General features: G+C 52.0%; 1 protein-coding gene across 5 annotated transcripts in view; it reads right to left on the bottom strand.

Annotated features, from left to right (window-relative positions):
* Positions 1-249: 249 nt before the first annotated feature.
* Positions 250-22813, bottom strand: part of RNF24 (ring finger protein 24) — a 30577-nt gene continuing 8013 nt past the window's right edge. For 4 of the 5 annotated variants that reach the window (XM_075752794.1, XM_075752791.1, XM_075752792.1 and 1 more), the window contains 5 exons: positions 12829-12978; positions 6068-6110; positions 5008-5049; positions 2161-2240; positions 250-1253 (listed from right to left, as the gene is read on the bottom strand). In XM_075752794.1, the coding sequence (XP_075608909.1) occupies positions 1115-1253; positions 2161-2240; positions 5008-5049; positions 6068-6110; positions 12829-12971 (447 nt within the window). In that variant the 5' untranslated portion in view covers positions 12972-12978 and the 3' untranslated portion in view covers positions 250-1114. Of the gene's footprint in view, positions 1254-2160; positions 2241-5007; positions 5050-6067; positions 6111-12828; positions 12979-14616; positions 16536-22813 lie in introns of those variants that run through there. The other variant, XM_075752795.1, reaches the window with a different exon arrangement.

Here is a 22813-nt window from a genome sequence, read left to right as displayed (position 1 = left end):
GTGCCCGAATTTGCCCTGCGAGGTGTCGGAGAGGTGAGGGGGAGTGGGACAACCCCCCCCCCCCCCACCCCAGCCAGCAGCTTTTGCACTCGGTGATGGCTGGTGGGGTGGGTTTGGGGTGTTTTGGCAAAGCAAACTGCCGCCCGTTTCGCCCCCCACTCCTGGGCTGGAAGCGACAGGATGAACCCGAACAAGGGGATTTTTCGCCTGCCCCCCCCCCCCCCCCGCCCCCCCAGCCCAGCAAGGCTGTGCCACGGTTTCGAAGAGGCAGCGGCCACCGATCCTCACCGCTGATGGTTTACGCCGGGATCGTGCCCGTCACGGGGACTACGGGCCCTGCTGAGGTAGCCCATCGCGCCAAGCAGGGGGGCAGCCCCCCCCCCGGGGAGGGTGGATGGGGAAACCAAAGCCCACGAGACCCCACGCCGCTCCTGGCTTACCCGCCCCGGTTAGCCCTTTCGGAGGAGCAGCGGGTGCCAACGAAGCACCCAACGGCGGCACGAAGCCCGGCGTCGCTGCACCCGGGGTGCCGAGACCCAGTTTTTCAGGTAGGGATTGCAAAGGCAAAGGTAACCCCGTCAAGAGAACATGGCAGGGATCAGCCGCGCTGCTCCAGGACCCCTCCCTCCGTTTTGGGCATCGTTTCGATGGCGGCGGAGGGGCACAGGGGGCAGCAGGGCTGGGGAGCGTACCGGGGCGTTCGGGGGGGGGACGTGGCGGCACTGCAGGAGGCTGTCGGGCATCATCGGGTGGGCTCCATGCTGCTCCGTTGCGCCCCACGAAGAGGGATGCGCTGGAAGAAGGACACGGTGCAGGGCGCCCACGGGCCCCAAGTCCCCTCCTCGCCCCGGGAGAGGAATCAAGCCCGGGCTTGAGTGCGAGACCCTTCATCCCGGCACGGCTCGGCAGAGGCAGGTTTTGGGGCGCGGGGCTTTACCGCTTCGGCCGGGGAGGAAACATTTTCCCCCCTAAAGTGCTCCGGGCTCCCCATCCAGCTGCCTGCGTCCTCGCCCGTCCCTCCGTGCTGGTGCCGTAGTGCTTTGGTTGTCTCCGCGTCCCCGGGGCCGGCGTGGGAGCCCCCCCCCGTGGCGGGGCAGTCCCTGGGGCGGCGGAGCTATACAATGTTCTCTGCGCCGGGGAGGGGGCCCTGGGGGGGGCCGGGGTCCTGCTTGCTGTGCAGCTGAGCCAGCTGCAGCACCGGCATGTTGCAGAGCGGGCACACCTTCCGCACCTCCAGCCACTTGATGAGGCACCTGGGGGGGGGACACAAGGACACGGGGTGGGGGGGGGGGTCACTGCTGCGGCCGGGGACCGGCCAGGGCCCCAGGGGGGGCCACGTGCCAGGTCGGATCCGTTGTCACCCCAGCTGGAGCGTTGACGCTGCTGAATTTTGAATCGCCGTTTAGTTGCCTTTGTGTTTTATTAGGACATTTGTGTGTGCGTTATGTACGTGGAGTTTTCTGTCTGCATATAATGTATTCTCTACATAAAATGTATATATATGAAAACAGAAATATAAAAATCTATATACATACACAAAACTATATAAAATACATATATACACAAAAGGTATGAATATGTATTTTATAAATATATAACAAATAAAATGTATAGATGCATCATACATGTACATCATACCTGTAATGTGTATATATTACATATATAAAATTCATAATGCTTTACATTTTAATAAAATACATGTGTATGTATAATTTATATACACACATTTTCCATAGAAGCATAGAATATCCTGAGCTGGAAGGGGCCCATGAGGACCACTAAGTCCAGCTCCGGACTCAGAGCTTGTTGCAGTGGTTCTGTATATATATTTTATAAATATATCTAAATTTTTTTTATATATATATATATGTAAATGTATACACACACACACAAATGTAGATATGCATTTTGGACTGTGTGAAGTCCATTTATATAAAAAGGGAAGTGGTTTTGCCAGCTCACAAGAGGACCTTTGCTGCTCCAAATGCTCAAATTCATCTGATAAGGGGCTTTTGCGGCAATTCCCCCCGGAATCGGGGTGGGAAGAAACCCCGGGCGAGCAGGAGCAGCCCCGGACCTCAGCCAAGAGCCTCCCCGGGGCTCGGCCGGGCAGGATTCGGAGCACCTGGCTCCGGTCCCCCGCTGCCCACACTTACTTACTTTCTGTGGAAGGCATGTTTGCAGGGACAGATCCCCAGCTCGTCCTTGGGCTTGAATTCCTCCAAGCAAACGGCGCAGATCTGAAAGACGGCGAAAGGCGCAGAGAGAAGGCAGTCAGCTGCTGGGAAGCGAAAAGAAACTCTCTCCCCCCAAAACCACCCCCCCCCTTGAGCGATGCCCTCGGCCAGTTTCCATCTTCTCCCCGGCGCTCACCTCGCCTCTGCCTTTGGTTGGGGGGGGGGGGGGGGGGGAAGAGCAATTTGGCTTCTGATGCGGCAAAAACGTTTGGGAGGCCTCTGCGCGGCAGAGAGGTGAAATGCTGCCCTAAAGCTTTCCCAGACTTCCTGCCCGGGCTTTGGGATCGCAGGCGGAGGCTTGGGCCTCCCTTCCCTGCTGGAGGGGACCCCAGGGTCCCCCCGGAGCAGCAGCCGCAATGCTCGGATGTGTTTTGGTGTGTCAGGAAGTTTTAGAGTATGGGGGGACAGATTCATGCTGGGACCGAGCTGCATCCGCAGGGATAACTCCAGGAAAAAGCAAAAGGTGCATCCCTATCCCAGGGCTGGGAAGGTTGGTGGCTGTTTTCCCGGCAGGCAAGAGACCCAGCCGAAATCTCCTTCCCCCATGCCGCCTGTTTTTCCTGACTCATTTTGGATATTCCTGGGGATTTTGGATATTTCCATCTGGTTTTCCCAGCCCCCCCAGCCTGGGAGTCTCCAACCGTCTGAAACAAGGGCCAGCCCCGCTGCCAAAAGCCCTGGGGACACAGCAGGCGGCTGGCAAGCGCGGCGGGAGGCTCCTGGCTTTCCCGGGAACGCAGCGCCCGTTGATGCTTTCCAGCCACCCAAAGCTCGTCAGAGACTTTCTAGCGAGCGAGCGAACACCAGCGTAGCCGCTCGGGTCGGTCCCTGAGGAGCACACGCATCTCGAGCCCCGTGGAAGCCTGGGAGAGGTGGCGTGATGGAAAAAAAGAGGAAAACTAAACCCAGAAACACGGAGCCGAAGAGCTCGGTGGGGACTTTCCCCTCTGCAGGGCTCCAGGCAAGCCCTGGCAGCTGCCCCGTGATGTTGCAAAATTCCACCACCCCCCCTCCCCGGGCTCCCTTTTCCAGAACCGCTTACTGTAAATATCCAAATGCCCAAAAAGGGATATTTTGGAAGGAGTTGGAACAAAACCCTTCCAGCCTTTCCCAAATCCCCAGGGAAGAGCTCGAGCTGCCCTATCTCCTTCCCCGCAGACCCCTCGTCCTCCCTGAAAGCTGCAGAGAGCTGGGAACAGAGGTGATGGAGGAGGAGGAGGGAGCGTTATCCCTGGTGTTCCCGGCTCTGGCGCATTCCCAAATCCCTCCTGCAACGAGCTTCTCATCCTGGGAACCGCTTTTAAGTCTGCGCACCGGCAAAAAAAAAAAAACCAACCCCACACCAAGTTAATTCAATGCGAGCGGATCAGAAACAGGGGCCTCGAGCAGGGACTGCTCTGTCCCTCCGCCGCCCTCCCTCCCTTGGGATTCAGCCCCTCGGCTGCGGGAGCGGAGGGTGAGGAGGAAACACGGGACGGGCTCTTGGTGCTCTGCTCAGGGAATTGAAAAAATAAAATAGCAGCTTGTAAACAAACGGAGTTGGTATTTAACAGACGAGCGGAGTCGGTTCCAGGATGCGGGTGGGCATTTTTGTTGGCATTGGGGGAAATAAATCCAGCCCGCGTTTGAAGCAGGGGTCAAGCAGATTCCTGCTCAGCTTCAGCTGAAAAAATGGTCTGTAAATAGGGACGCTGAGCCCCAAACCCACCTGGAAACCTGTGGAGAACAACTAAGGGGTTTAAAACCTCAAGGGACACGTAGGTAGAGGTGGATTAGGAGAACGTCGTTACTCCCAGACGTGTTTTCTGCCTCCGGGGATCCTCTTCACTCGTTAAGGCAGAGGGACCCCGCGAGGAGCCACTTCTGCGCCTGCGGCGTGAGGACGGAGCAGTGGCTGGCACAACTTAAACGCAAGTTTAAATGCAAAGTCCGCTGGGGCTTTGCTTTTGGCTGCCGTGGGCTCCCGAATCCAAGAAGAAATCCCCATGGTTTTGGGGTTGGAAAAAGGGGTTTTAATTCTTAACACATCCAAGCCGATGCCCCTTTGCTTGCCTCTTCCAGCCAGCTCTTCTCTGCAAAGCTGCACAGCAGGAGTGCGAGGGGCAGAAGCCCGGGGAGCGTGTTTATCTTTGATTTCAATTAAAGCCCGGCAGAGTTTACCCTGCCTGGGTAAGGCGGCTGGCAGAGATGTGCTGGATATTGTCACGCTCTGACGGTGGTGGGGCTGAGCGGGACTGGAGGGGATGCAGCCGTCAAGGGACGCTCTTTGTATGGCCTAGCCTGCACCCCCCTCCCCTTTCATCCACAGCTTTTTATCGCGGTGATAATAATAATAATGATGCAATAAATACTAATAATGCAGTAAAAGCTGCAGGGGACCCAGGAGGAAGAGGGAGATGGTTTAATCCAGGCCCCCTTTTGCAGATGTGCTTTTACCGGCTGCGTTAACGAGCAATTAGACTTTCTGAAAGAGAAAAGCAGCGTTGGGGAGAGGGGGGAGAGATGGAGTCGCCGGCACAGCCGTTAACCTGCCCCCACGACGTTCCCTGGACCGGGGTAAGGGGCTGTGGAGCAGACCCTGCTGCTAGCAGCGAGCGGGCAGTGACGCTGGCACACTGAGCTGCGCGTTTTGCTCCAGAAGAAGTTAAATTTGAGTTTTTGCACCCTCCTACCTGTCCCAGCCTTTGCCTGACTCCCTCCCCTTCCCCAGCACAAGGAAGAGGAGGGTGAAGGAGCCTTTCCTGCTCCTACGCCCCAGGGACGTACTCACCTCGTGTAGGTTCAGCTCCTTCACTTTTTCCTTGAGTATGACCTGTAAGACAGAGCGCTGGGGTTAGGACACAGCTTCTGCCGTGATCATTCACAGGAAAAATCTCGGTAAAGAGAGATTTAGCACCCATTTAGTGTCCCAGTAGAACTGGAAACCCCCAGTAAACCCGGGAAAGCCAGGGAACACATTGGATCTTCACCCCCGCGCGGGAACAGGAGGAAGGCAGCGCTGGCACAGCTATAATCACTAATGTGCGGACCAAATCCAGGAGGTCTCCTCCCAGATTTAAACCTCCTGGGCTCCTACGCTGTGCAGCAAGCTCCTGTGTAGACATCTGCCACTTAATTTTTGGCTCCATCCAGGCTAAACACCTGGAGAGGGCTGTAAATCCAGGATGACCACGTGTTATTGTATCAGCCCAACTCCACCCAGGTTCCTGCTCGAACGACAGACTAGAAGCAGAAAAATTACACAAGCCCTGGAGAAAACAGGATGTTGAAGCAGCACCCCGACACCGATCTCTTGGCCGTGTTTAACACGGCTTTGGTGCATGGGGGTGCAAGCAGAAAACAGCTGGGTTTGCCAAGGTGGCGTGGAGGTGTTCCCTGTGAGAGGTCCCTACGAGAGCCCCGTGGCTGCGGGTGGTCCAGAGCAGCCAGGTCCAACGCGGGGAGCAGATTCAGACCCCGCAAAACATCGTTTGATTGCTGGGGAAGCGACAGCATTACTGCATGTCAGCGGGAAATGAGGTGAGGATTTAGAGAGGTTGCCCAGTGGAGGTGCTCCAGGGATGGAGATGTCCCCACCACTCAGGGACCTCATCTGAAAATGCAGAGAGCTGCAGATTAACAGGTGAGAGATGCTCCTGGGGTGCCCAGCTGGTAGAAAAAAATTAAATCAGCAGGGACAGAGGTTTGCCAGGGTGTTACGACTTCTCTTCGAAGACCAAAAGCCTCCCAAGGAGAACAGCAGCACAGGGAAACCCAATGGAGTGATGACTCCAACGTGGATTTGGCACTAAGCAGAAGGGAAGCAGACAACTTACTGTGTATCTTCTCACCTGTTTGTAGGCGTAAAGCTCTTTGTGTGCTTGATGTCTGAGCCTGCAATCAAAACGGGGAAACATGAAGACAGGCAAAAAAAAATAATTAAAAATCAGGTTTACTGTAATACCTCAAACATTTCATTTCCCTCCTTTCCAGATTTAATATATAGTTTTTAGTATTTTTCATTTCGGAAACAAGAATGGCCACACAAAACAACACGTCACCTGTTGCTTAAGCAACAGCCAGCTTTCCCCGTAGCTGGGAAGGCGACGTCTCCATCCAGAAGCACACAACCTCCTTCCCTTTTCCTCTTTTGACCTCCCTAATCCACGCAGACATCGCCTGCACCATTAGGACCAGCAAAAGCTGCTGAATAAATCACGAGCTGCCGTAAATACCCCAGTTTCCAACCTCTTCCACTGCAACAATTCCTGGATGGGACGCGGCACCTTTTTCCAAGCGATGGGTATTCAGACCTGAGGAAAACTCCGCTCCCGCTCAAGTGAGGACAGGGAAGGAGACCTCCCCACTCAGTGGTTTCCCACCCATGATGCTGCTCGGGCAATGTTGGGTTCCTCAAACACAGCTTTATCTTCAATTACAAGATCAATCGAGCTGCTTCTGCCTCCCAAACTCTCAGGAAGAAGCATTCAACAAGAAGGTGTCTGTCTGGTCGAGCAAGCAAAGGACGGCGATTTATCCCAAGACAACACTGGAGCACAAAGCTCTGGAAGAGAAGCAATGGGACTTCTTCCATCTCTCATGTCCTTACAGGGGACAATTTAATAACCAGCGATAACGAGCTGCCAAAAAACGCAGGAGAATGAACATCTGTCTTGGGATTTTGGGGTTTTTATCCCATGCCCTCCCTCTGCAGCCCCCCCTCTCCAGGACACACGAGTGGGAGCATTTGACCCCATTTCTGGGGACCGAGCGAAACAGCAAATACAAAACCACATCACATCCCTCCATAGTTTCCAGTTCAAACTATTATTAATAAACGCATCCTTCCATGGCAGAACAAGCAGCAGCCCATTTTCCGCAGCCCAGCAGAGCACTCGGCAGGCATCGGCTAGCCGGAGAAGCTGATTACGCTCCTAAAGTAAGTTTAAAAAAAAAAAACCAACCCCAAACTAATATTGCTTCTCATTAGAAGACACGGCATTTAGTGCAGTGCTCTGAAAACTCATCAAGGCTAAAGAGTTGGCCAAGGACTTTTAATAAGACGTCAGTGTGTTTCTGCAGGGTCTGGACAGCTGTAGGAATATTTTCCCCAGCCAACCTCGAGTGTGATTTCAGACGGGAAACCCCCTTGTCTGTAATTTCACTTCTCCGAAAAGATTCTGGGGGCTGTCTCAAACCCCGGCTGTTTCACCCCGAGCTCTCAGAGGCTTTCTGGTTCCTGGGTGAACCATAAAAACAATGCAAAAATATATCCCTGTCTTTTTTGCTTGAAAACATCACCCCAAAATGTCATGGGCCTTAAAAGTCGAGGAATGGGTAGAAACACATCTTAATGCTGCAAAGAGAGCTGCAGTAAGTCAGCTCCTGAGCCCCAAAATTAGCCCCAAAATTAGCTCCTTCCTCTTCTAACGATGCTGCCTGGCAGGGAACCTGCCTGCAGAGCCACAGGCAGAAGAAGACAGGGGTCACATCCCTCCACCAACAACCCTGAGCAGAAACATGAGCAGAAGATGCAGGAACAATAGAGAAAACAGGATGAAACCAGCCCAATCCGCAGGGATCCCGGCGGCTGGGAAACCGGTTATGAGACACAGATGGGGCAAAGCGAGATGCGTGGCTGGAGACTGCATACAAGGGGAAAAACTCTCCCAGCACGGGAAAAAGCATCTGTCTAACGGAGCACCGAGCAGCCGCTGAGGCTTTGGTCTATCAGGGCCAAAGCCACCGGAGGGAAGGTGTCGTGCAGGACAAGCCCAAGTGGCTGCAGATGCCACGGTGGCATCTGGACCAGCGATGGGAAAGAAGTGACCGCCTGGCCACGGATCCCTGCAGCTCCATGCTGCCGGAGGAGCGTGGATGCTCAACAGCATGGGTTGGTGCTGAGCTATGCGGGGAGATTTGCCAAAAAAACCACCCCTCAAACACCTCCCTGAAGGTTACGTGGAACGGCACAAGCACATCTGGACCCGAAGCGTGCGAACTCGGTCTGCTCCTCCACGCTTCCCTTTCAAAACCAGGATCCTGGGCCAGATGGATCCCAGTCGGACCTAGTGCAGCTGTCGGAATGAGACCCCGGATCCCGGCAGGCGTTATTCCCCGTTGGACCCAGGACTTCATCCATCTCGTGTCAAGAGCTGTGGCTCCAGAGGAATTTCTGGCAGATGGCTGACTTAGATAAGGGACCACACAGTGTCATAAAAGCCAGCGCATGGCTGGAGACCGCGTGTGCGCGCAGGCTGTCACCCATCCCTGAATTTAATAACCGCCTCCCGCAGATTTTGTGATCTCTTCCCAAGTTTTCCGTACTCCCGCAGGAAAGGGAGCACCCCGTTTCTCTGGGTGACTCTGAATCATCTATAACAAGCGAACAAACTACAGGAATAAAACGCAGAGGAAACAAATTTTGGCAGGTTTACCTCCAAGATCTGCTATTTGACGCTTTACAGTAGAGCGAGTAGAAAGGTAGCAGGGCTCTTTGCCCCACGGCTGCATCGCTCTCCCCAGCCCAGGCTCTCCAAAGCCAACCACTGCGTCTGATCCTGGCAGGTTTGAACGCAGAAGGAAAGAGCCCGATAAAAAAGGGGCTTTTTAAGGGCTACGTACCCTGCGCCTGCCGTAGAAGTTGAGCTGCTCTAGTCTGGGCAGAGATGAGCCCCACACAACCCCCAGCAAAGCAGGGGTAGAGGGGATGCTACAGCTTCTACCCAGGGTGAGCGTGCACGCCTTTAAGTGCTTGGAAAGCACAGCATCGTTTGGCTCGGCATCCTTCAGTCCCCAAAAACCCAATTCAGAAGACAACACGAGGTTATTACCGTCATTAATTCAGCAGAGATCAGACACAAACAGTGGCCTGCAAAATTTCATTTCCTTTTTTTTCCCTTTTTTTTTTTTTTAAATTTTTCCAAGCAGAGGCAGCAGCTGCGAGGTGGGACCCACGCTTTGTACCGGAGTGGTTTGCAGCAGCAGGTAGAGCTTGAGATTCACCCGGATTGCGCACGGACAGCAATCAACTTTGCTTTTGGCTGAAATTCCTATTGGACTGTATTTTGAACCAACCCAATTAAAAACATCACTTCTTCCCGTCAGAGCACACAGTGCACTCCGTATCGACACAGTTGTGAAGCGCAGCTCACATGCCCTCCTCCCCCGGCACATCCTGCCGTCAGCTCTGCGATTAGGAGTAAATACGCCAGATACTGGCTCTTCCACATCCTCGTGGAATCTTCCATGCAGGGCGTGGAGGAGGGATGCTCTGATACGGAGCAGGCAATGAGAACCACCGCCCGGAGGACGGTGTCATGCGCTCTCCTCCTTATTTGCCAAATACTTGCAGATGTGCGAGTCATGAGAGAGGAGGGAGAGGAAGAGGATGGGCTGCGTTGCCTCTGCACCTAAGCAGGACCTGGGGAAAGCCACAAGCCGCTGTTACCTGCAAATAATCCCTGTGGGCACAAGCAGAGCCCCGGCGCTCCCAATGCAGTCCCTGCCTGCACCCCTCTGCCCTGGGTCGGTTTCTCTGCGACGACACGGTGTGATCCACGCCGCATCTGCTTGTTAAATTAACACCTCTCTTTTACACAGCCTCCAGATGTAATTCTGTGTTAAAGCCACGCATCTCATTACAGAAGGGGTCAGGAATGCATGGGGTAATCCAGGAGGCTTTAGCAGCTGGTTCGGAATGGGGGGAAAATTCAATTTAAATTCAATATCTTACTTTGTATACCAAATCCTCCTGCCGCAGGGCTACGGGTATTTGCTTGCTACGCAGCCAGGCACCAGTAATGCTTGGGTGTTAAATGACACTGAAGGGGAGCGACATGGCAAACCCTCCCCGGAGCAATCATTTGGGATGCTCTGGACTTGCAGGCACGTGGTGGTCCCACTGTCCATCTGCAAGGCTTTGCGACCCACGCTGAAGCTCAAGCTTTTACATCCCACACAAACTGAGATGACACAGCAGCGTCAAAGGAGGTGGATGCTCCCAGGGCACATTGGCACAGCTAAAACCCTCCAAACGGGGGCTGGAGGATTCTTGTTTGGCTTTATTTTGCCAATAACAGAGCTGGGGGTGGTTGTTTGAAGAGCGATTAATAGAGTCTCTACAGAGTTTAGGGCTATAAAGGGATCATTGGATGATCCAATCCAACCTCCCACCTTTCATAGGTCGTTAAATAGCACTTCGTTACTCCAGGGAATGGGAGCCAAAACATCTCATCCAGAAAGGCCCTCTGTCTTGATTTAAAGACACGAAGAGATGGAGGACTTGCCACTTCCCTTGCTGGCTTGTTTCACCAGTTACTCACCCTCTCTTACAACACGCCTCCAACTTCTAAATTTAAAGATTTTCTGGCTTGATCTTCCAGACATTACTACTTGTTATTCCTTCTTTGGGGCAGAACACACCCAGCAAGACCTAGTGCCCAGGAAAATACTCTGGAAGTCCAAACATCTCTTCATTTTGCAAGCGAGCCATATAGATTCAAGCTCAATCTGGGCAAAACATGTCCTTGAGCCTTCTGAACACCATTTGTCTATTTTTTTTTTTTTTTGCGTCCCCTCCCACTGGTGTCCCAGTTAAAATGTGACACTGGATGCAGATGCAACATCCCACCACAGACCTCGTTAACATCAAGCATGAAGATACAAATTGCCTGGTCAGGGATGACCCCATGATCTGTTCCTGCCTTGTCTGCCAGGGTGGACAGACGCATTGCACCTTCAAGCACTCTTTTCTTGTGCGTAATTGCGAGCAAAAGTGAAGATATGATGCCCAGGCAGCCCAGATCACCCCTGGGTAAGCCTTGGTTTGGGCTCATTTGCAAGTTTTATGAGGCTTTGCTTCGTATAGAGCTGAAAACAGGTGAAAATTATCAAATATTTAGAAGGCAACACTGGAATCTTCCTTCTCTGGTCTACAAAAGCAGGACAAAACATTTTCAACACCCTCTGGATAGGAAGCCTGTGAGCCAGCCAGACGCAGCAGCTGTAGACAGAGACCACGCATGTATCTTACGGGGATGGAGAGAGGGGCTGTGATGGATGTACGGCTAACAGGGAGCTGCAGCCATCTGAAAAGGCAGCGGGGAGGGAAAGGGGACTGAAAAGCTCTTCTGCAACTTGGCAGGAGAGCTCTGAGCATGCTGGATTTCAGCTGCCACCCCCGGCAGAGCGATGCCCTCTGCTCCCAGGTGCAGGGAGAGGCGCGGCCGGCCCCGCATCCCGGGTTATCAGCACAATTCGCCCCCATTGCCACCTTGATTCCTAGGCACTGTGCTTTCCCCGTCTGCCCCTTACTCTTCCTCCAGCTGGAGGAGTTTCTCGTCAATCCTCTCCCAGCAACGTGCGCTGGCAGCCCAGAAAGCCAACCGTGTCCTGGGCTGCGTCCCCAGCAGCGTGACCAGCAGGTCGAGGGAGGGGATTCTGCCCCTCTGCTCCGCTCTGGTGAGACCCCCCTGCAGTGCTGCGTCCAGCTCTGGGGTCCCCAGGACAAGAAGGACATGGAGCTGTCGGAGCGAGTCCAGGGGAGGCCACGGGGATGATCCGAGGGCTGGAGCACCTCTGCTATGGAGACAGGCTGAGAGTTGGGGTGGTTCAGCCTGGAGAAGAGAAGGCTCCGGGGAGACCTTAGAGCCCCTTCCAGTCCCTACAGGGGCTCCAGGAAAGCTGGAGAGGGACTGGTGACAAGGGCAGGGAGTGACAGGCCAAGGGGAATGGCCTGAAGCTGCAGGAGGGGAGATGGAGATGAGATGGGAGGCAGAAATCCTTCCCTGTGAGGGTGCTGAGGCCCTGGCCCAGGTTGCCCAGAGAAGCTGTGGCTGCCCCTGGCTCCCTGGCAGGGTTCAAGGCCAGGTTGGATGGGGCTTTGGGCAACCTGGGCTAGTGGAGGGTGTCCCTGCCCATGGCAGGGGGGTGGGACTAGATGGGCTGTGAGGTCCCTTCCAACTCAAACCTTGTTGTGATTCTATGATTCAATTAGCAGCCCAACTCTCCCCCCAATGGCCCATAAAAATTATTAAACCAAGGCCCAAACTGGAACAACCTTTAACCCTCCTGTCCCGCTTCCCATTATTCAGACTAACAAATCAACTCTGCATCATTAATCTCTAAACTGCGTTGTTGAATGAGCAATTTGTGTACACTAACGAACGGAGCAGGTATTAAACATTTCTTAAGCACACAGTACACAAGTTACTCATTAAAGAAGAAAACGTGTTGAAACATTAAGCAGAAAGCAGGCACCATAAAACATCCCTTTCCACTCTTTTTGAGAAGCCAACCATGTTTTCATGGCTGTTTGAGCATACATACAAATATATCTCCTGTTTTTAAAGTGGATAACATAATTGCCCTACGGGACTGGTAGCTCCAAGCCGTGTTGGGCAGACGGCGTTTGGTGCTCACTGTGTTTGTGCTGGGTCTGTTGGCTCTATTAGGGATGAGCATGACAGAGGGAAAGTTAAACCTCTTTCATGGGTCACATCAGTTTGGCAAGACACGGTGACACCATCCTTGCTTTGGGATGGAGGGATCGGTGCTGTGCTTGATCTGAACCAGGGCAACTGCTGAAATAAGTCGGAGAAAATTCCCTTACCTGATCAAGTAGCAACAGAAAAGCAAACTGAGGATAAAGACGAAGATGGCCGTGCCGAAAACCACAATGTATATGTTCAGAGGCAGGTTCTGGAATCCGATGTTCGGCATCCTGAAACTGTAATGCTGGAAGTCCGAGCTCATGGGTAGGCTGCGGAGACAGGGAGAAAAACACATGGACATGAGGCTCCTTTGGCAGCACGGGATGCCCTCGGAGGAGACCAACGGCCCCTCCAAAGGCAGCGGGGGGGAAGGAGAGGGCAGCCAGCAGTGCTGCCTTCTCGCTCCTCGCCCCCCGGGGCAAAGGCATCCTTGCCTGAAACCAAACCTGCAGCTCAGCAACCCTGAAAACAAAGCAGGGCTGGATCAGCCGGGGCTGGGATTTTTCCTCCCCTGCTGTGAGCTTCTCCTCCAGCTATTTTCCCCTCTTCCTGACACACATCATCCTTTAACTTAAACGCCGCATCAGATGGACAGCAGGGATTTGCACCCAAACAGCCCTGGGTGCAGCCAATGCCCCCCAAAAACCTCATTAACTAGACCAAAATATTGAAAGCAGCCCGAAAGCCTTGTAGCAAGGCAAGTTTTCCTTCCCTTCCCCTCCTGTGGTTTCCGAGACTGAGTTCTCATTCCGTAGAATTCCGCCCTCCAAAACCATCGAGCACGCACGTGAACCGGCGCGGGTTCAACACGCTGCCAGCGCATCCCCGGCAGAAAGGAGAGGACAAGGACACTCCCACGCAGCGTCGTTGAGAAATTATATGGACCGTAAGGTTTTGGGTTTTTCTACCTGAGGTCTGGGTTTGGTGGTTTAAGGGTATTTTCACATGTTTCAGCTTTATTCCTCAGTACAATCCCCGGCTGCTTCCCCCCCAGCAAAACCCCAAAGCACCCGCGAGCGGCAGCCAAGAGGAAGATGCAGCAATTTTGGCTGCTGACATACCACGTCTCGGACGCATGACCAAAACCTCCCTCCCCTCGGAGAGACCCAATTAAACCATGAGCAGCTGTCTGGGATAACCACTTCAGCGTATCATCTCTCCCAGGATTTTAGTTTTATGATTCATCACGCAGGATGCTAATATTTTACAAAAATCCTAACAGGGTGTTTTTTAGGAATCAGGCAGAAAACCAGCCTGATGTTTCTGCATCACCGTAAAAATCTCCTCGCTGCCACAGTGCCACGGTAATGAACTGAACTCTTAACTGGAAAGCACATATTTATTATTTCTTCTTATTATTCCTTTCTATTGCAATCATTCTCTGATCCATTCACCCTTGAACGATCACAACCATCTCTGGCCAGGCAGAAATTTCACCCACCCCCAGCTTAGAAAAGGAAGTTAAAAAATACGCCTTGTTTTCCTTTCTGCCCACGGGAGAGGGCTGGACGCAGTGTGCAATTAAGTTTCGCAACAAGCAGGGAAAGTACCTGCAGTCTGAATCCCGTTTCCCAAATAAAATTACCGAGGGATAACAAAACCCTCCCCCGGAGCGGGGAGTTTTCAACGGCGCATTAATTGCACAGCTCCCGATTTCGCATGGGGTGAGAAGACGGCGGGGAAACCGCGGGACCCGAACCCAAACTCGCCAGGGAGCAATGCTCCAAAAATCAAAGCATCCTCTGAACGTCCCACTCCAAGCAGCATCCTCACTCCTGCATCTCCTTTCCCCCTTGAGACTCCTTTTTTGCTGAACCCCCCAGGCTTTCCTCTGCCCTCCCATCACATACGTATTGCTCGTACATACGTTACGTGCTCCTCAGTGGCTACGCAGGGAGCGGACTCACCTTTCATCCCGGATGCTTTGCTGGCACTAGCCCCTCGCCCGCACCCTCCTCGCACCCCTCGCCGAAGGCAGCATCGCTGCTGGCGCCGAACGCCTGCCTGAGAGCCTCCTCGCTCCGGCTGCTTTCGGTTTTCTCGGCTTGCTGGAAGTTTCGAGGCGATTTCTGGTAAAGCCTGGATTTGATTAAAGCCTCCAGAGACCAAAACGCATGTTCAGAAACTCTCCCGGCCAACGTGGAAATGCTACAAGAGCTCGAGGAGCCGGCACACCCCGCTGCGAGCACTGGTGGGGATGGGATTTTATAGCACAGCAACCGCCCGGCAGCTCACGCTCCTCCACCAACGCTTACTCCGCTCAGCTGAGCTGTTTTGCTTTGCAAATAAATTTTGAAAAGCCAAAACCAGCCCCCAAACCGTTGTTCCCCGCTCCGGCAGAGCGAACACGCAGCTCAGCGTCGCTGCGTAGGGTTGGGTTTGGTTTTCATCTCCGTGCCGTTTGCTGGGTCAAAGGGATTTTAGACGGTTCAGGGGCTCTCCCCTTGGTCACGCTCATGTGACAGAGGATGTTTTGGTTGGAGGACGAGGCTCAGGCTGTCCTCACTTGCCCTCGGGCTTGTGTTGATAGTCACTGGCGTTGGCCAAGGCATTGGCCAAGGTTGGCTGGCTCCAGTTCATCAACCACCCAAGAGAAAAATCAAACGTCTTCCGTCTGAGGAAGCTTTGGGTCATTTTTTGCAAGGAAGGAAAGACCACTCCTGGAGAAGAGGCAACAAAACAAACCAGCACCGGACTATTATTTTTCTTTCATTTACAACTCCTTGAACTTGTGATGCCCTTCGTGCCAGAGCCAGGGGCTTCAGTTCAGCTCTCCCACCAGGAGATGCCACAGTGGACCGAGCACAAAAGCAGAGATGGCAGGTAAGGAAGATCCAAGCTGCATTTAGGGCAGCAAATCTCACTGAGCCAGGAAAAGTCCTTCCAGTCGTGTCCAGCCGGAGCCATGCAGCTCTTCCACCAGTCCCCATGACCACGGCCACGGCCACAAACCATCACAGCCCACGGCAAACAAGCGGTCAGTAGAAACCGAGCTCCGTCCCACACGCAGCATCCTACTCTCTTCCTCCAACGGTACCACTTCCCTAAGATTTTGCCCAAAAAGGATGTCACCGATGCAGCCGTGACCTACCTGCCAGCCATACCGCGGGGGCTCTGCCTCCTGGGGACAACCTTCAATCCCCTACGGTGCAAGTCCAGGGAGTCCCACACCAGATTCATCCAACCCCCGCGTGATATAACATTCTCCGCATCGGAGCTACCCTGGTCCTCCCTCCCTCCTGCTGCAACAGCTGAAAAGTGTTATGGCAAAAAAAAAAAGATGGAAGTTAGAGGTAAAAAATAAGTTAGCCTGTGCAGGATGCAGGAAACTGTTAACTTTAAAAGACTTCACTGAAATCTGATGATTTTAAGCAGCCAAGTGTTGGGGTTGGGTTTTTTTTCTAGCAGAGTTGGGGGAAGGAACTGTATTTTAATCTGCTTCAGATTTGCAAGAGCGCAGCCAAAAGAAATAAAAAAGGAGCCGTAAAGAAGGATGAAAAGTTTCTGGTGCAGAACAAAAGCCTCCCTGTTGCTCTCTCCCTGGCCAAGGCATTTCGGTGCAGGCAGACGCCCCTCCTGGGGCACCCACCGCCCCTGGGATGGGGAGCACGAGCTGCCCGGAGAAAAGTGGGTCGGTACCACAGAACCCTTACAGAGGGGAGGATTTCCTCAGGGCTGGACGGGACCCTCTCTTGCAGCATGAGGTTATCAGCGGCGGGGAAGATGCCAACTTGCTCCTTGTCTATAAAATCAACCTGCCGCGGGGACAGAGCCAGTGGGGAATTTGGGCACGCACCCATTTCTGCCGGGGTCTCTCACTGCGATTGGGTCCATCAGGTCTTGTAGACCTTGTAGAGCACGAAATTGCAGGGAGAGGACCGCTAAACATCGAGGGCTAGGAAGTATGCACAAAAAAAAAGTAAATATATAAATATATATACACATACATGCGTCCATGGATATTTCTTTGTACTGCAATATATTGCAATATATATATTACGAACACCTTCAACTAAAACAAAGGAAAGAAAAATCTGATTTTCCCAGGCTGCAACACGGAAGGAACAGCAGAGGGTATTTATTTAACGATACAACAGCTTGCAAAAATAAAAAGGAACAGCAGCGTCCTCGCGATAGGGCTGTGTGCGGGGATGCAGCGAGAGCTGGGGATGGCACCGCCCCAAAGAATGACCCAAGCTCCGCGCCTCCTCTTTCGTTACACCCTCCAATGAATCAGCCGCGCGGGGCCGAGCGCAGCCCCGTTTCTTCGATGACTACAAAACCGAGCTTTTAATTAAAAGCCAAGTTACGGTTAATGGCATATCCAGAAGTCAGGAAGTGAAGTGTTACAGGCCAGCATTAACTCGCCGGCTTTGCAGTGCTTTGATTACAAGTTGGGCTGTTAAAGGTAAACCTAAATAAGCCACCTAGCCAAATTAATCCCTATTATAATCATAGCAAGCACTTAATGCGCTTAATAATCAAGGTCAACCTCTTACCCAGAGCTTTCATCTGGACATCTCAAAGAGATTAATAAAGGAGGCAATTATCTTCTTACAGGTAGAGAAACTGAGGCAGGGAGGAGGGCAGCGAGGCAGGAGAACCACAGTCACCGGGGCCGGGGGGTGACACCAGGGATGCTGCTGGTCCACTGCGGGTGATGCCGTGAGCATCATTCACAGGCTGAACGCCGCAATTTTTTTCTTTCTTGCTGCTTTGTCGCGTGGATTTGAACTGTGCGCTCCTTCTCTGGGTTCTACTTATTAAAAGAAGCCGCTCGTGCTTTTTTTATTTTATTATTATTTGTTTATAACACCAGCACACAAAGGGGCCATGCAAGTGCTGTGCATTGTGCCTAAATATAGTCCACGCGCTGAGCGGAGGGGTGGTTTCTGCCTCTGCTGTCGTAAATAAAACCCCATTTCCAGAGGGATTTACCTTATGTTTTTGAGATTAACAACTTCCTCAACAGGGATTCAACGCAAACCCAGGCCGGGCTGAACCTCCTGAACCATTAACTGGGACAACTGGATAGAGCTGGTGGTCTGAGCCCCCACAGCATCCCACCAGCCAAGCTGGCGAAGCCAACCCATCTCCAGGAAATACCGAACTTTAAAAACTCAGCAAATCCAGACACACACAAGTTCCTGTCACCCAATCGACACCACGAATCTCAGGGAACAGAAAATGCTAAGCCGTGGCGAAACTCCAAGTTGAAATATTTTATCGATGGGAAAGATTTCAAGCGGGCGCGAACTGCATCTCGAGTTTCAAAGGCGTTACGCAAGTCTGCAACGTGTTTTATACACGTTTAACCAAAATGGTTATTAACTCGGTTGAAAGTTAAACCGTGAGCAGCTGACAAGACCTTTCTGAAATACCCTAAAGTTGTATTGCAAAGCCAGTATTCTTCCTTGCAATAAATCTACAACTTGAAGGTTATTTAATGGCTATGCCTAATAGGATAATATTTAAAAAAAAAAAAAAAAAAGATTTTTCCAAGTGTTTAAAAAGCAGGAGCGAGAGATGCCTGCTTTTAATTCACAGGCGAAAATAAACCCCCTCGTGAACCCCAAAAGAAAAGCGAAGCCCTAACCTCAAGCAGCTGGAAGGAATTTCCTTCAGCTCCACCTCTGGAGCTGGTCCAGCGCAAGGATCTGCAGCGCGGTGGTGGGAAAAAAAATCGCAAGCAGCTGCAGAGCCAGCCCCCCGAAACCAGCATCGCTGCCGCCCGAGAGATGCCGAGACGCCACGCGGCCACGTCGCCTTCGCCTGGGATGGAGCGGGGGGAAATCTCAACGCTGCTCTGGCCAGGAGCGATGTCCTTTGTCATCCAAAACCAGGGGAAAACGGGACGAAAACAAAGGAAAAGAAATCTCGGCATGCTGCGTAGTAAAGCTACGATGCTACTGTGGGGATGTTGTCAGGCCACAGCCCGGCCGCATCCAGCACTGGCTCCGAGAGTCCAACCGGACCCACCGCCTTCACCGCAAAAAGCCGGCAGCGAGCAGAGGAGGAGCGGGAGCAACGGCACACGGCTCAGCAGCGTTATTGATTAGCGGGATTAACGACCGCGTGGCACAGCGCGCCGGGAACGGAGAGCCCAGGGTCTTTTCACGCCAGGCCGGCAACATCAGCATCCCAAAATCCTTGTGATCCGTTACACTACGGGGCAGAGTCATACCGAGATCCAGCAAAGCTTGTCCGGTGCTGCAGCTGGGGAACAGAGGAAACTTTCGGGTCTCAAATGGAACAAAACCTGTTTATTTTACCCATTTCAGCTGCGTGCAGGTTTGAGGGGTGGCAGTGGATTTTTGTCATGTGCCTGGACAACCAAGAAATCAAACTGACCTCCAACTAAGAACTGCTTCGAACCTTTGATCCCTTCTCCCCGAGAGTGAATCCGATGCTTTTTTTGAACTGAAATCAGGAAATTTCCTGGCTGCGTTCCCCGGCTGGCCGACACCAAGCACAAATCCTTAACCCCCTCCAGTGCCTTGGGGCAGAGCGATGTGACAACGCGACAAAGCCATTGGCCACTGGAAAAAAAATAGAAAAACCTTTATAATGAAAGAAACACCCTGCAGCACAACCAGTACAGCCGCAACTTTCAGCAAGTTCTTTTAATTCTAGAGAGTTGAACAGACAAATGATCCCACGACCTTAATACCGAAGAGCACCTTCAAATGTGAAAATGTTTTTGCTACCGTTGGAGGAGAAACACGAAGAAAATAGGTCAGCTGCAGCTCCCATTGTAGAGTTTAAAGTCAAGTGCTTTCGTGCAGTGCCACTGGAAAGGCAAACCAGAGGTTTGCTCAGGGCTGATTTTGCAAGTTCCAGGAAAAAGGCAAAAACAAATAGAAAAAAAAAAAAAAATCAATAGCGCTTTTTAATCCAGTCTGCAGGAGGGGGGAAGCGGAGTTTGAAGGGAAGCCCTGCTTGGGCTCCCATCGAATCGCAGAAATGAGAAATGGAAATCACTTATCAGGAGGTTTTGACGCGGAGTCGGCAGCTTCTCGCTTTGAAACGCCCACACAAGCTGCGCGAGTACGGTTCATTTTGCTTCTCAGCAATGAAATAACACTTGAGGAATTTTTTCCCTTTGGCCCTGAGGAATTTTTCTATTTTTCCCCCCCCCCCCCACTTTTCCTGGCACGCGACTCCATCCCAGAACCAACGTCATGACCCGCTGAGCTCACTCTTCCTCCCGAAAGCGCGGTGGGAAAGGATGCGCCGCTGCCTCCTCCTGCCCCCGGCCCCGTTCATACTCACAGCGGTGAAAGCGGAAGGCAGCGGCGCCCCGGTACCCTGTACAGGGCGATGGTGATGGGATCACATCACCCCATCGCTGCCTCCATCCCTGCCTGCTGCCGCAGCACTCGACGGAGCAGCATTGCCCCGTACCACGTAGCTCAGGTGCTAAAAAAATTAATTACACCCATGTTATTAAAACCAGGAGTATTTTAGACCAAGCAAGCACCAAAAGCCAGGGCTGAAGTCAGGCACCAGTGTAGGGTGGGCAGCTTCACGCTCCATGTTGCAGCCCCCCTGCCACTATTGATTTGGTAGAAATTATCTTCTGCCCTTCGTTTGCGGTTGCTTTTCCTCGTTCGCAGAGTTTTTCCCAATTAATGGGTTCCTTGGGGAAAGCGGATCGGAAACCCCCCGTGAGAAACACTCAGCCTACGCCACTGCAGGGCCGGAACAGAGAACTTGGTGTTAAGTGCTCCGGGGAACTTGCAAATTCCTGGGTGATGACACTGAGAGCTGGGGGAAGCAATGGGGGCTCCCGAAATATCACATCTGGAAGAAAATCTCCCTTTAATCAAGTCATCTTCAGGCTGAACAAAAGCCAATTGCTTTCTGCAGAGCAGAAGAGTGACAAGCCTTCTCGTCTCTTTATATTGAGAAGCAGATGGACTAAATGCCCTCCTGAAACCCTTTTTCCCCTGTTTCCTAAGCTCCTTTAACGGGGGGAAAAAAAAATATCAGTGCAACATCCAGGGATCAGTAATCCCTACAAAGTCCTCCTGGAGGTAGGCACCCTGCGCCGGTGATGGGAATCGCAGCTGCCAGCAGCCATCCTATAAAGGCAGCAAGAGGAGCCAAGAGCAATTTGGGATGCAGGAAGGCATAATGCTCTCGTTTACACTAAATAAGGTTGCTAGGTTATGGATTTTTTTTCTGGGGGGGCATAATCTGCAAGGGGATCCAGATGGCTGTAAAGCCTTGCGGTGGAAAAGCAGCATGAGGCCAAGGGAGGGAAGAATTCCTCTTTATGCTGTTGCCGTCTGCTCCCAGATCCTAGATTTCAGTCCTCAGGAATGCTCTCTGCAGACTCTTTTAATTGCACCATTTATATTTGCGGTAAAAATTAAGGTGAAGAGGCATCTGGATGCAAAGAGTGAAAAAGCTGGTGCCTGGATACCGGAAAAAAGTCACTAAAACAAATCCTATAGAGGAGTCGTCCCCCAAAGCCCACACCAATTCTGCAAGGTTTGTATTTTAAGATGCTGACAGCGTTAAAGAGCCTTCAGGAAAACCCAAACAAACCCAAACCTCAGCCTGCTGGGAATTTACACTAATGCCACGTCACTGCCGTTTGCTATTTTCCCCAATAATTACGGAAGAACGAGCTGTGCAGTCGGCCCACCCTTCCTCTGGTTTTAACAAAAGTATTGGGTTTGGGGGGAGTATTTTTTTTTTTTTTTTAATCATTCCATCCTGGTCTGCTAACAGAGACCGGGAGGATTTTGCAATGCTTTATTTCCAGCCAAAAAACCCACCCTCCCCAGAGCCATATAGATACGGGACACAAACTGCTTCATTCCCATGGGACTGGCACAAAGAAAGGTGGCTGCAAGGATGGCAAAAACCTCAAAATTTAGCTGGAAATGGAAAAATTTCCACTTCCAGACTCACGTGGCCATGCGAGATACTTGATGGAGATAAATACGCATAAACCCAACGTACATGTCCCCTCCTCTGTGGCACAGAGTTTCAGCACTGAAGGACGTTACTTCTTTCTCATTAATTGAGCCCTAAATAAGTAAAACCCCAAGTTACGGGTGTGCTGTTGATGCAGGAACTCATTTAAAAATAAAAACCAAACAACTTTTCAGAGGGTTATTTAAAGTTTGCATTTTTCTTGCAGCCAACTGAACAAAACCTGCTAAATATTTTCTGATCGCTTCAAGGCTACCGGGGCCTCCTCCAGCAGCAAAGCTGAAAAACACCAACGCGACTTTCAGGCGTGTAATAGTTTGCCATCGGATCTTTACAAATTCCCAGGCGCTGAATCGCCTACTAGAAGGCGAAATATATGAGTGGCATTAACAAGTCGGCTTAGCAACGAGCAGGCAGGCTGCCTCGAGTGTCTTTTTAAAGGTCAAGAGAGCACATGATGCCTGGGAGCCCTCGCTTTCGTTTTTTACTACGTGTTAAAGATACTTCCAGCGAGTCTGGTTACTAAATTGCCGCCTCACACCAGCCAGCTGCACATCTTTTAAAACCAGTCTTTAAAACCAAGACTTTCCTCTCCTATAATATCATTTTCCCCTCTCTCAACCCATTCTTACCCTTCCCCATCTTGACCAAAACGGTGGCATTTGAGGGGAAAACCCACAGTTGAGATGAAACGAAAGGAAAGGGCCCACTGCCATGGGGATTTTCGGGTAGCGGCGCCGAGAAGCATCATTGAAATTCAGCGGGAGAAGCCGGTTTTCCTCCGCTCCGCGGGGGCTGCCATGTTAAATCACATTTGGATTCACAGTACAAGGCTGCTAAAATACCACCGTGGCAGCTACTGGCACATTTCAATGAAAACGCCGTGGCCTCATTAGTATAGTGGAAATTATGAGCTTGTCTTTGTATATATTTAAAAGCTTGCGTCTGAAAGTATATTGGGTTGGGGCCAGAAATTCCTGGCTTGGAGCGCCTACCACTCGACAGTTCGGGATTGCCTCGCTCATGCAGGTCAAGCAACTGCGCAGCCATCGACCCGAGAGAAAAGGCATTTAAAAAATACCCTGTGGGCAAAGGCACAGGGCAATATTACAAGAGGAGGCAGAGCAACAGGGTTTAACTAAACCCTCCTTTCGTTAG

The sequence above is a fragment of the Balearica regulorum genome, chromosome 4 (genome assembly GCF_011004875.1).
Source record: "Balearica regulorum gibbericeps isolate bBalReg1 chromosome 4, bBalReg1.pri, whole genome shotgun sequence".
NCBI classification, from domain to species: Eukaryota; Metazoa; Chordata; class Aves; order Gruiformes; family Gruidae; genus Balearica; species Balearica regulorum.
The sequence above is the reverse complement of the archived record's forward strand: the minus strand, read 5'-3'. Positions and strand labels throughout refer to the sequence as shown.